General features: G+C 42.1%; 2 protein-coding genes across 4 annotated transcripts in view; both read left to right on the forward strand.

Annotated features, from left to right (window-relative positions):
* The window catches only part of LOC139384057 (dnaJ homolog subfamily C member 17-like), a 491465-nt gene that overhangs the window by 456365 nt on the left and 22320 nt on the right, over nucleotides 1-12780 (forward strand). The gene's annotated exons all lie outside the window — the stretch shown is intronic.
* LOC139384084 (rho GTPase-activating protein 11A-like) lies at nucleotides 445-9488 on the forward strand. 3 transcript variants are annotated; one of them, XM_071128729.1, is made up of 13 exons: nucleotides 696-1186; nucleotides 3742-3809; nucleotides 3943-4039; nucleotides 4154-4410; nucleotides 4510-4673; nucleotides 4785-4925; nucleotides 5089-5163; nucleotides 5600-5767; nucleotides 5870-6008; nucleotides 6208-6316; nucleotides 7119-7239; nucleotides 7391-7810; nucleotides 7928-9079. In XM_071128729.1, the coding sequence occupies exons 1-13, from the start codon at nucleotides 1055-1057 to the stop codon at nucleotides 8890-8892; spliced, it is 2856 nt and encodes a 951-aa protein (XP_070984830.1). In that variant the 5' UTR covers nucleotides 696-1054; the 3' UTR covers nucleotides 8893-9079. The 3 variants fall into 3 exon arrangements, with proteins under 3 accessions (XP_070984828.1, XP_070984830.1, XP_070984829.1); XM_071128727.1 differs by having other exon boundaries at nucleotides 445-1186; nucleotides 7391-9488; XM_071128728.1 differs by lacking the exon at nucleotides 5089-5163 and having other exon boundaries at nucleotides 7391-9079.

Here is a 12780-nt window from a genome sequence, read left to right on the forward strand (position 1 = left end):
AATTATGATATAGGCCTATTAAGATGCCATAGAACAACTTGTAGATCTATCTTTTATTCAAATGTAAAAGCACATAGAAGTTTTAATTTAAAACATGAATATAACATTTTTACAGTATTGTTGATATTCATATTTTACTTGCCATTAGATCATATTAGATATGTCTCCACAAATTTCTGGCCCAGTTTCTAAACTTTACAGTAGCCTATCTTGAGTCTAGCATTCAAGCTGTTGGCTGTTTTTTTAAATTGCATAATTTGGACAATCTACATATTTAACTATTTTAGGGATATTCAATGCACAGTCTGAGACTGGTATAGGTACAGTAGCTGCTCAACAGGCACTTGTAAAGGCATCTGCATTTCCTTTGTGTGGGTCTTGATTTTTGAACCCATTCTAGCCAATCAGAGCGCAATATGTAGAAGCGCTGCCGTTTGAAAGATTAGAAAAAATATTTTAGGGAAGCGTAGTCTGCAAGCAATGTAGCTAGCAAGGGCAATTAAGATTAGATAAAAACAAGATAATAGTCATATCGTTTTCGACACATGTATTCAAGTAAATAGTAGAATATAGATTTAGCCATACTGTACTATAAATTAGCTAGTACAGCTATGATAATCGTTATTGAGCTAGCTAACTTTCTAACGTTAGCTACAGCAGGCTAGCTAACTGTTAACAGTGGCGAACGTGGGCTTGCTACACAATAATGATAGCGCCTAACAGGGTCGATTCTGCTGGGACTGGATAGTTGGCACAGCGGTTGTTTTTATTTGATGGTCGACCTAGCTAGTTGCAGGTTGTGTCGAAGGATTTGGTTTGTCAAATTAACGTTAGATGGATTGTTTTGAATGAGAAGAAGCGCGTACACAGAGTTGTTGCTGATTGAAAGGAAGGGAAGTGCGGACGTGGGATAGTTAGCTAGGCACTTTTAGCTAGCTGTTATGCTAACGTTAGAGAAGGATACGCATAGATGATCTGCTAGTTGGCTAGGTAAATTGGTAGCCGTGTTGAACATTTTAAGAAGGCACAGTAGAAGTCATTGTTAAAGTGAAAGATGAAGATCATTGAAAGAAATGTGATGCGCCTGGCTGTTGTGCTACACCTTCGTGCTGCTTATGGGATAAAGACGAAGAATTGGAATAAAAACAAAGCTCACACCAGCTGCAAGTTGACAGTTAGCTATTCGGTAAGTCTGTTTTGTTTAGTTTGCAAGCTAGATTAGTCGGCTAGATAAATTCCTTGTTTGTGAAACATCCTGCCTGACTAATTTGCATCATTCGGCTCACAGTTCCATTACATGACACAAGTCATTGTATGAAGGCGTCTTCTGAAGTTAGTTGTTTTTTTTGCTACGATCCCCGACGCTCGGGTTGAACATTAACATGCATCGCTTGCGGTACAGTTTTGGAAGAAAAATGACCTTTCATATCAGCGAGAAATATATATTATATAACAAGGTTACATTGATACACACCTTGTTAGTGTTTCCACACATCATGTTACATTGATACACACCTTGTTAGTGTTTCCACACATCATGTTACATTGCAAGTTTATGGAAAACAAGATGCAACCACCTGTGCTAATGAGCTATCTAGCATCCTCTGAACACCTGTGTAAGCGTAACGTTACAGTAACTCTGGGAGTGAAACAGAAGTGTAGTTTTGTTGGATGGAGGCACCCACAACTGTATTTATCTGTGCAAAACTGCTGCAGTACAGTAAGTGTATCTTTTTTATTTGAAACATTATTCCAAGCTGATCAAAGAGAACGGCCATATCTTTCGAAAGCCGTATTGCTAGTGATTTATAAAACACATCGTTCGGATTGTTGTTCATGTGAGGCAGTCGTGGGCGAGGCTACGGAACCCAAACCGGCTGCGCGCGTGCGCTATCGTGCATACATTAATTTTGCCCCCCCACACACACAACATTGAGTTGTGCATTTCAGGTAAAATAACAAGATCTTCTACTCCGACAATTAATCCACACATAAAACGGCCAACCGAATCGTTTAGTCATCTCTCCTCCTTCCAAGCCTTTTCATCTTTGAACCTATATGGTGATTGGCATCTACACTTTTATCACAACGACGTGCAAAACATTTCGCCTTTCAATCACCCACGTGGGTATAACCAATGAGGAGATGGCTCGTGGGTACCTGCTTCTATAAACCAATGAGGAGATGGCTCGTGGGTACCTGCTTCTATAAACCAATGAGGAGATGGGAGAGGCAGGACTTGCAGTGCAATCTGCGTCAGAAATAGGAATGACTTCTATTTTAGCCATTGGCAACGTGATAACATGGATTTCTAAATTTATTTTGTGACGCAGACCAGACGCATTATGTGTCCGGTCTGGTCAGCATATAATGATGGCTGAGAACTGTAGGAAGAAGGCAGAATTCTGCCTAGAATTGTCAAGAGGTAACTTTCACCCAACCCCATTTGTTAAGCCTATCATTGTAATTCACTTTCATTGTTGGATTAATGTTAGTCTGTCTGCTAGCCCAAGATGTACTCTTACTGAGTGTAATGTTACCGTTACTCCTTAAGGTCCAAGGACCTTGTGTTATGTTCAGAGGTAGACTGACTCTGGCAGCCAAATACTCAATCTAAACGTGAATCGAATAAATGTTGTATTCGGCGCACGTGACAAACGTAGATTGGATTTGATTCTCAGTGTAATAGGTTTCTAGAAACACAAAGCACTTTACTTTCGTATCATGGCTGCGTGCGAACACTAACCCTATAAAGGTGTCTATCAATTTAACCTTTTGGGAAATTATTTCTCTCTGATATGAATGATAAGGTCCTTATGCTTCCAAATCCCTACCACAAGTGATGCATGTTTATGTTCAACCCGAGCATCAGGGATCTTAAAAATGGACCCGTAAAGAATGTCTTTGTCCAATGACTCTTATATGTAATGAAATGGAACTACATGTCGTGATCATGGGCTAGTCTGTCAGCCAGAACTGAGTTGGAGGTTCACTCCCCAACAAGTAATGGTGTTAAGGGGTGGACTAGCCATAGCTATCTAAGATGTATGTATTTAGCTAAGTGAATTGTTCCTTGTCTTAAATGTGAGTCAAAAAAATGACAATAGAAGACACATTTGGGTCATTCTGCCCTGTTATAACAAATTCCTAAAGAGGCATACATAATAGCATACATAATAGTTGTTTTATTGAGCTTGGTGATGAGAGAGTGGCTCAAGGAATGCTTGCCTTTGGCAGGTAGACTAATTTGATTTAAGGCAATTGGTTTTGTCCATTTAACTCACACATTCTCTCAAATGTACTGGCAGGAAATCTATTAAATAAATGGCACAGGGCTGTGGTAGGCTATAGGCTGTTGTTTTTCAAAAGCACATTGAAGCACTTGTTTTCTAGTCTCTCCCTCTAAAATACTTAAGAGAACTGTTTGGCACTTGGCAGGCACAACATACAGCTAGCCTGTATTTGATCAGGTGATGAGTTATAAACTACCGCCTTGGGCAATGGAATGCGTAACCGTTCTAAACCAGTTGTCATTGCCTTCTGCTGAGTAGGGACGATTCACATGTAAAGACTTGAGTGCCCTTTCACAGATATTTCTGTGGTGTGGTTTGATTGATGGGGTACCAAATTGAAGTATATTAGTGAGTTAGGCCTATATAGGAGGATTAAACCAGGTGCCGTGCAAAGCCTTCCTTATTGAAATCAAACATGAAGTGGAAATAATGACATTTGTTTTTCCAGGTGAAAGTGTTTGGTGTACCGCTGGAGAGCCTTCCGCAGTACAGTGTGGAGAATGGCAGTGTACCGTGGTAAGATAAACACCTGTCTTAGCTAGAACTTCTACTTCTTTTTAACTCAATATTTTGTTGTCTTCTTTGTGTGTGTTAGTCAAATTATTTGTCCTTTTCATGGTCTGTTTCTCCCATCCCCTTGCTTTCCCAGTTTTCTCATGGATGCGTGCACAAGTCTGCTGGAACATGTGGATACAGAGGGTTTGTTCAGAAAGTCTGGTTCCATTGTCCGCCTGAAAGCACTCAGGGTGAGTGATGGCTGGAGCTTGACCCTGCTGCAGTTGACCTTGATATGAATAGGGAGGCCCTGGCTGCTGGGATAGTTAAACACAGGGCATCATTGTTTGTTTTTGTCTGGGTAGGCGAAGTTGGATAAGGGTGAGGAGTGCCTGTCCACTGCCCTGCCGTGTGATGTTGCTGGCCTGGTCAAGCAGTTCTTCAGGGAGCTACCAGATCCTGTTCTGCCCACAGAGCTGCATGATGCCTTCCTCAAGGCCCAGCAGCTGCCCACAGAGGAGGAGAGGACCTCTGCCACCCTGCTGCTGTCCTGTGTGCTGCCTGACAGAAACATGAGCATCCTACATTACTTCTTTGCCTTCCTCCACAAAGTCTCTCAGAGGTACAATTTCACAAGTTTGTCTCGTAATTAAATAGTATATCTGTACCGTTTTGAACTGGGGCAATCATTCTTTCCCACCCTGGTTTTGCTTTGTCTCAGAAGTGGTGTGAATAAGATGGACAGCAGTAACCTGTCTGTGATCCTGGCTCCCAACCTCCTGCACGCTGGAGACGGGACAGACAAGATGAACGCCAGCACAGAGAAACGCCTCAAGCAACAGGCAGCCGTGGTCTACTGCCTTATAGAACATGCTCTGGATTTCGGTAACACTTCAAGCTTTGTTGTTGTAGTGTCACTAATCAACTGGGGATTAAATGTGATATTTAAAAGTAAATGTTTATAGCTCACAGTTTCTAAATGTGTCTCTGTGGTAGGTGTGGTACCTCAGTTCATCATGGAGAAGATTCCAGCCATGCTGGGCTGCGAGGCTGCTGTTCTCTCCCCTACTCTAGATGGATTAGAGGAGTTAGACACAAACTCTGGGACCAAGAGGAGACACAGGCGCAGTTTAGGAGGTCAGATACACTGGAAAAACTGGGCAGGACATTGCTTGATGTAGAATACATTTATTCTGTATAGAATTTGGTCATTGAAATTATCCAGTGCTGTAGGCTTATCGCTTTCTCAGTAAAGCTCTATTGAATTTCCAAATCTGGAATGTTTTGTCTCGCATTTCAGATATGGTCAATGGAGCTCGGAATAAGTTAAAAACAAATAGAACACCCACAAATACTCCCCAGTCAGACGGATATGGTAGGTATTTATTCAGGTTAGGTCACGCCTCCTGCCGTCAAATGAGAGCATACCCCCATAGCTCTAACACATATTCATCTCATCCAGTTTACAACAAGGAATCAGCTGCTTGACTTTCACAGAAATTAAGAAACTCTTAATTACAATTTGATCGCAGATTGTTTTCATTTGCTCATATGTAGTGAATGAGTAGCAATGCTGTCTGTCTTGTTAGCATTTTTTTCCTATTACGTTAAATGATTTGATGCTTGCCCAAATTGTCTTGCCTACTCTTTGCCTTGCCTACTCGTTGCCTGTGTGCTTGTCCATTGGCTTTAATATTCTCCATCAATGCAAATCCAGAATCCCCGCAAATTATTTCAGTTGACTGTTCTGAATCATTTTCATTGGGAAACTTGGGGAACATAAACCTAAATTCACTCATGATTTTCCCCAGTTTTTTCTTCAACTCCTGTGATAATTACTCCCAACTCCAAGAGAAAACTTCCTTTGGAATCTGGTCAAAGTTATGGCTCCAGCAAGAAACGGAGATCCATCAAAAAGAACCTTGTTTTAGAGTTACTACCTAATGCTCTGTTTGGTGGAAGCTCTACTCCTGTACCAGGTAACGCGGCCCTATATAATCAAAATGGGTGACGTAAATTTTATTTATAAGAAGACTAAAAAGAGTGTGTGCTGAGTGTTCCCCTTCGTTCCTGTTGTTCAGGATACATGGACCCCAGTGCTTCGGAATCCCTGAACTCCTCCCAGAATGCATTGTCCTCAATTGGGAGGTCCAGCAGGCAGTGTGCCAGCTCTGCAAGGAGAAAGAGCAAACGACTGAGTCACCGGCATGTTGTCAACCGGTACATACATGCATGTGGTTTATCAAAGGCTATTTCCCAATCCTATGTGGTAATGACGATGCATCCTGTTCCTGCATTCAAACTGATAACGATCTGAAACGCACTAACCTTCTTGAATATTTGTATGTAATTATGTATAATATGTCTAACTTGACAATGGTTGAAACGGTATGCTCACATGTTCTTGTCTGTTTTTCAGAGTGGAGTCAGGGAAAGCTGGTTGCTTCTCTCCCAAGGTCACCAAGAAAGAAAACGTTTGTAAGTCCCTGCGCCTGCGCTTCAGCCTGGGCAAGAGCAGCAGAGACCCTGTAAGTTTAGATACCCATGTATGACCTCACACTGATTATATGGTCCTCAAATTGGAGGGAAAGCCTGCTCTCAATCCCAGCCTTGATGACCCCTGTTTGCCTATTGACTTTAATTGTACTAATCAAATATAAATAATGAACAGTTATGCATTAGGGTGCAATTGTAAGGTACAATTTAGCACGGAAGCACTTATTTCTAATATTTGTAGGTTTTATTTTTAGCTTAAAACTTTGGATTAACTACTTACATTTTGTCTGTCGATTTATGGCAGTTTTAGCATATTCATGTTTAGTTTCAATAATGCATGGTGGTTTAATAATTTTAAGAGATTATTATGAATTTTTCCTATAAATCAAACAACATTGTTTACATGACGAGAATACCGTTATTTCTGCATGACTGTTCTGTAACATTTGATGGAATGTTTATACTGATTAACTAGTGAACCAAGATGTTTATACTCTCAATGCTAGGATATTAAATATTATTTTAGATTTGTGAAATCTTAATGTTAAGACTTTTAAAACATTTAATATATTAACCAAATATTATATTTACATAAACGGAACTGTAACCTGGTTTAGGTACGACAGTCATTTTATAGTGCGTCATAATGATGTATAATTGCAATTTAATAAAACATTGACCAAAACATTTCTTCAGAGTAACTTTTTACCATACTCCAAAGACCCTTAAATTCCAATCCATCAGTCATACATCTAAACCACGTTCTAGTGCACGGCTACATCTAGATGCTTCCATCCCAACAATGTCATTTCTCATTCCATGCTGGCGATTCAGAAAGAGGGTTCAGAGTCCATTGGTTGGCGACTTGCCACTCAAGAGAGCACCACCAGTTTTCGTTTCACCAAAGATGCCGAATTTAGCCCGACTGTATTGCGAAACAAGAGCTCGTCGAATGGTGAGTCCATATTTTAAAAACTAACATTCAAAATGTACTTTCATAATTAATGTGCTAAGAGTTAAAGTAATGCATGAAATGGATCAGTGTTTGTGTTATACGTTATCCCTTGAGGGAAGCGCTGTCTGCTACTGCCCACTGTACTCAACAGGCTCCAAGTTCTACAGTAAGTCAGAGGACAACCTGCTGACCCCCCAGTGTGACGACGGCAGTGCCCTCCGGACGTCCTGGAGCGGGGAGACCCCCGACGAGGGTCTTCTCTTGGGCGGGGGCTCCTTCACCGACACACCCATGAACATGTGCCTGAACAACAACTACTACTCTGAGCCTGCCATCGTGGTGGCCAAGCCCCCCATGGTGGCCAGCTTCCCCAAGAAGCTGTGCTGTGGCTCCAGCGCTGAGAGCCTGGAGAGTGAGGGCTCGTTCAGCCAGTCCCAGACCGGGCCCACCTTACTCAAGATCAAAAGAGCCTTCACTGAGTCACACCACAGTGCCCCCTCAGGAGAGGACAAGGCATCACACCCTGAGAACACTGAAACAGATTCAACTCCTGAATCTTCAACACTCAAAGGTGCATCACCAAACAAAGAGGGTTCTAGCATGCCAACACCTCACAGGTGTCTGGCTGATGACCAGAACATCACATTTGGTCAGATCAAGTTTGTTCCTCTGTCTCCCTTGTCTATAGACAGCACCCTGTTTGAAGTGGGAGGGAGTAGCAGTCTGTCAGAGAAGGCCTGTGACCAGTCGCTGTGTGCTGGTGACAGATCTGTGGAGGGAGAGGCAGAGACTGTGGCTGACCAAGTGAACTGCAGTAGGCTGATCAATGCCCTGGACATCCAGAGCCCTGCTCACTTCACACGCAGCATGGCTGCTGGGGTCCAGACCACTCCATACAGAGCCTCCGGGCTGGAGTACTTTCAGGATCTCAACACCCCTCTACCCCCCATGGGTACAGTATCTGTAATGGTAGATGTGGCTGTGGCATCCCCAGAGCCCAGTACCCATCCCCAGAGGCAGGAGCATCAGCAGGTGGAGCTTCCCTCCCCAGGCACCCTGGAGACCCGCAGGATAAGGGTGGCAGACCACATCCAGCGCTTCAACAAGCTCGTCCTGTATTCACCTAAATCACAGGCCAAAGCAGTCAGGTCCCCTCTCAAGTTCCAGCGTACCCCCGTGCGCCAGTCTGTCCGCAGGATCAACTCTCTACTGGTGGACAGGAGGCCTGCAGTGGTTGGGAACACCTCCAGCCGGGCCCAGGACACCCCTACCCCTGTGGGGAAGGCTGTCAGCCTGGAGAGTGGCCTGTCTGCTGGGGCTCAGCTTCAGCCTTACCAGTGCCAGGCAGACAACCCGGGAGGCCTCCCAAATTACAAGGGCCGCTCCACAAAAACCCGCCCTCCTCCTGTCCCACCCAAGAAGACATCCAGCATCATGCGCAAGCCTAGGAATTGCGCTCTAGGTGACGTGACCAACAAGGTACAACCTAAGGCCAAAGGTGACACACCCATTAAGAACAGCCCAGGAGGTGAAGGTCAGAAGTCTGTGGTGCAGCAGGTGGCTGAGAGGGATGTGTGTTGCTACAGAGGCTCCCCCAGGAACCCCCTCAACGATGGCAGACTGCTGTCAGCCACCAAGCCCATAGACCTCTAGTCTGATAGAACTGCTCCCTTTACTATGCAGGTCTCCCTATCTGGAAATAGACAGTCACTGTATGACTCCAAAACATTCCCCTCTATGTTTTCAGGGTTTAATTTATTTTAATTTCTAGATGCTGTTCTCCGTGAGTTGTGTTTGGGGTGACTGATCTATGGCACCTTTTTTTACTCTTGTTGGTAAAAGTGGAGTTTTGCAAATGCATATCAGTGTAATGGAATGAGTTTGTTTTGTAGTCTGTTCGACTAGTGTGAAAGCCAATGTTCAACGGTTGGGTGTATGGCTGGAAGTTTCCAGATTTTAGATTTGCTTTTACTTATCTTTTCATTGAGTTTGTCATTTGGTAAAGGTCTACAAAGCAAACTGTTTCCCCTAAAAAACATTTCATGTATTTTCTTAAAAAAATATATTTAGCATTGGATTAAACATATGAACCGATCAAGGCACCTTTTGGGCAAATTTATTGATAAAACCTTTCAAGCGGTATTGATTTAATTCACCTCTGCAGTTAGTCCTAGTATTTCCAATCTCTTCAGAAGTAGTGCATTACCATGTGAATTTTTGTTAAATAGAAAAATAAATCAAAACATTCAGAACACTTGTTTTTTTAGTTGGGAATAATTTATAATAATGTGTGCATTTGTCTGCACTAATGCTGCAATAGGAAATTGTATTATAATTTAGGGAAACAACACCTCGACATCACTACTGGTCCTTAGCGCTTCGTTCCACAAGGGGGTGTACTATAGTCACTTGTTTGGGCAGCTGCAATGTAGCATGGGTACTGTGTGTAATTTGTCACTACTCCGTGGCAAAACTTGACTATAGGACCTAGGACTTCAGACTAACAAATCTTTCCATTTACGTTGTATCAAATCAAGAAAATAGCATTGCTTAATACGCCCGACATATCTTCTGTAGTCCGACCGTTCTCGTCAAGGAAGAGGAATGCTTTTTGATGACTTTATGAATTAATCAAACAAGCCTGGCCGTGCTTCGGGCTGCCGCGCACACAGAGACAACTGGCATTGACACGTGTGAAATAATGCATAAAATAATGCGACCAGAAAAACAAAAACTGTTTACACAACCTGTGGTAGCCTAACACCACGATCACACCATCACCAATAGCGACAACAACAGTGTCACATCAAAGGTGACAGGCTCGTGGTGCTGAAACGACATCGACCTTAATACCTGTGCACTCCATGGCTCTGAAGGAGAGAACGTTTTGGTCACATAGACACGGCTGGTATGGTGACTGCAGTCACACACAGCATCAAATAATGTTAAAGAATATGCAGCCCATTTACTCCCCATGAAATCACAACAATAAAATTGCATTGCAAATATTTTTTATAACGTTCTTCCCCCTAACCGGTGATATAAAGTTTAAATGCAACAATGTTTCATGATCATTATTTTCAGAGAGATAACTAACAGTAAGTGAGCTGCAACAACAACAAAATGCCACTCACCAGGTGATGATTTGTAAACTAAGTTTGAAAGTGTATCTTGAAAAGGGTGATGCTAACAAATTAGCAACATCCACTTTGAAGTTGATAATACCCACTGCAGCTGCTGTTGCCATTGTCACACTACTACAACACAAGCTAGCTAACACTGATCACATTTACATGCACACCAATATCCCATATTATTCAGGATACTTAAGTATTCTGTTATTGAGTAGATGCATATAAACAGCATACATATCCTGTTTACAATAACCTGGATACAAGCCTTTTCAGGTTATGAGAAACCCAGATAAGATGCCTGGGATGTGCTGATCTTAAAGGGGATACTGTGCCATGTAAACATTTTATCCCGTTTACTGTTTTTGTTTGCACAGGCTCAGTTTTGCATATCATGGGTGTTGTGGGATGTTTTCATCTGATGTTCAAACAAATCACTTCAAAGGGTAGGCTACCTGTGCGTTTCGATCCACTGTAATTCCATAATTTATTTTACAGATACTTTGTACTGGACTGTATAGCCTACTGGCTACTTTCACCCCTAATTTAGACACGTTTCTGCTTATAATTTCTGACATTTGGTAGGCCATATTATAATTTCTGACATTTGGTAGGCCATATTATAATTTCTGACATTTGGTAGGCCATGTTATAATTTCTGACTTTTGGTAGGCCATATTATAATTTCTGACATTTGGTAGGCCATATTACAATTTTTGACATTTGGGGGGCCATTTGTTTATTAGCTATAGTTAGATACATGTAGATTCTCTTCTGTCATGACTTGTTGCCCCAGAAGTCTAAATAAAGTAGTACTCACCAGAATGTCTTACATTGGTAGAATGAATGCATTAGTAATCCATACTTAACAAAAATATAAACGCAACAGTTTCAACGATTTTACTGAGTTACAGTTCATAAATTCATTAGGCACTAATCTATGGATTTCACATGACTGGTCAGGGGCACAGCCATGGGTGGGCCTGGCAGGGCACAGGATTACCCACTTGGGAGCCAGGCCCAGCCAATCAGAGTGAGTCAGTGTCCATATTTTTGTTACTATTCCAGTTAACCCAAATTACCTTAAATTAGGAATATTCTGTTTATTTGTGGTTACAGGGATACTTGTGAGCAGGATATCAAATCTGCATGTAAACAGCTTATTCCAAATAAGACCTGTAAAGCCAATTCAGACATGATCCGAAAATGGGGTCGGTGGCTCTATGTGGAAGGTGTGATGCAATTGCGGAGCCTCTGGAGGCATGCAGAGGCCAAATTGAGTTCCGTACCGCATTGCGGGCGTGCCTCTCAACTTTTGTAACATTGCAGAGTGCTATATATATTTAGTAGCTCATAAAGCTCCACATTTACAGGATTGGTTGACGGTAGGTGGGGTCAGGATGTCTTGTATAAACTCACTTCCTTCACAACAGCTCTGTGCTGCTCCACGAAGCACAATAAGTATTAATTCCGACTTCTGCAGAGGCCGTATCACCATAAATGTTGCACGGCCAATGCAGAAGTTGGATTGGCCATGCAGTGCCTTTAAGCGAGATATGAGCTACTATGCAGAATACTGTGCGCATGTAAACTTGGTCACTGTCACACTACTACAACACAAGCTAGTTAATATTACTAGCGTTAGATTGGGAAAACTGCTTGAGCCACTGATATTTTTTATTGCGCTCTCAGTAGTGACATATCTCAGCCTTCACTTTCTTTTATTAAATGGTCCTGACTCCCGCCCATTGCAAGTCAAAATGTAATTGCTTCATTCCTCTGTCACTCAAATTCTGCTCTAATACAGTTGAATGACAGAGGCACAGATGGAACAATGAGACAGATATTTCACCGGATGTATAAATGTGAAGCATCCGGTTGGCGTTTCCACTCACTACTAAATATGGTGGTGAGAGGAAGCCCAGTGGCCGGTAGTGGGGGAAGATGGAGCAAGATGGAAATTGGCTGATATTCTGCTAACCAATGAAACATTTGATCTCAATACAGTTCTGTTTCCAAAACTAAAATTTGTTGTTTTCAAAATGAACAGAGTGGACAAAGTTTTGTAGACTTTACCCTTTGCAAAAGTTAAAATTGCAGTTAGTCTGTGGTCTACTTGGGTTAGTTATAAAAAATATTTGGCTTAGGCCTTCTGTCCAGCTTCTGAAGGCCTAGCCAATGGCTGGTTGAGTTAGCTAGATTTTTCTACCTAGAGACCACGAAAGGAAATCCTGATTGGATATTTTTTTCCTCTTTAGTGTTAACCCTTCTATTTTTAACAAACGGAAATCAGAAGATAATTTATTTTAAAGATGAAATAGAAATTTTAATTAAATGTAATAAAATAAACACACTTTTTCAAAAATAAATCCCTTCCGGTTCCCCACTGGGACTACTCCAGCAGATGGTG

Source organism: Oncorhynchus clarkii, chromosome 25, assembly GCF_045791955.1.
Source record: "Oncorhynchus clarkii lewisi isolate Uvic-CL-2024 chromosome 25, UVic_Ocla_1.0, whole genome shotgun sequence".
Classification (NCBI taxonomy): Eukaryota; Metazoa; Chordata; class Actinopteri; order Salmoniformes; family Salmonidae; genus Oncorhynchus; species Oncorhynchus clarkii.

What these genes read in the sequence shown, in the direction of transcription:
- LOC139384084 (XM_071128727.1), top strand. Translation starts at nt 1,055, where the DNA reads ATGAAGATCATTGAAAGAAATGTGATGCGCCTGGCTGTTGTGCTACAC. An exon ending in CTCCACAAAGTCTCTCAGAG is followed by an intron (nt 4,411 to 4,509) that starts GTACAATTTCAC and finishes GCTTTGTCTCAG; the next exon opens with AAGTGGTGTGAATAAGATGG. An exon ending in GCAAGAGCAGCAGAGACCCT is followed by an intron (nt 6,317 to 7,118) that starts GTAAGTTTAGAT and finishes CTGGCGATTCAG; the next exon opens with AAAGAGGGTTCAGAGTCCAT.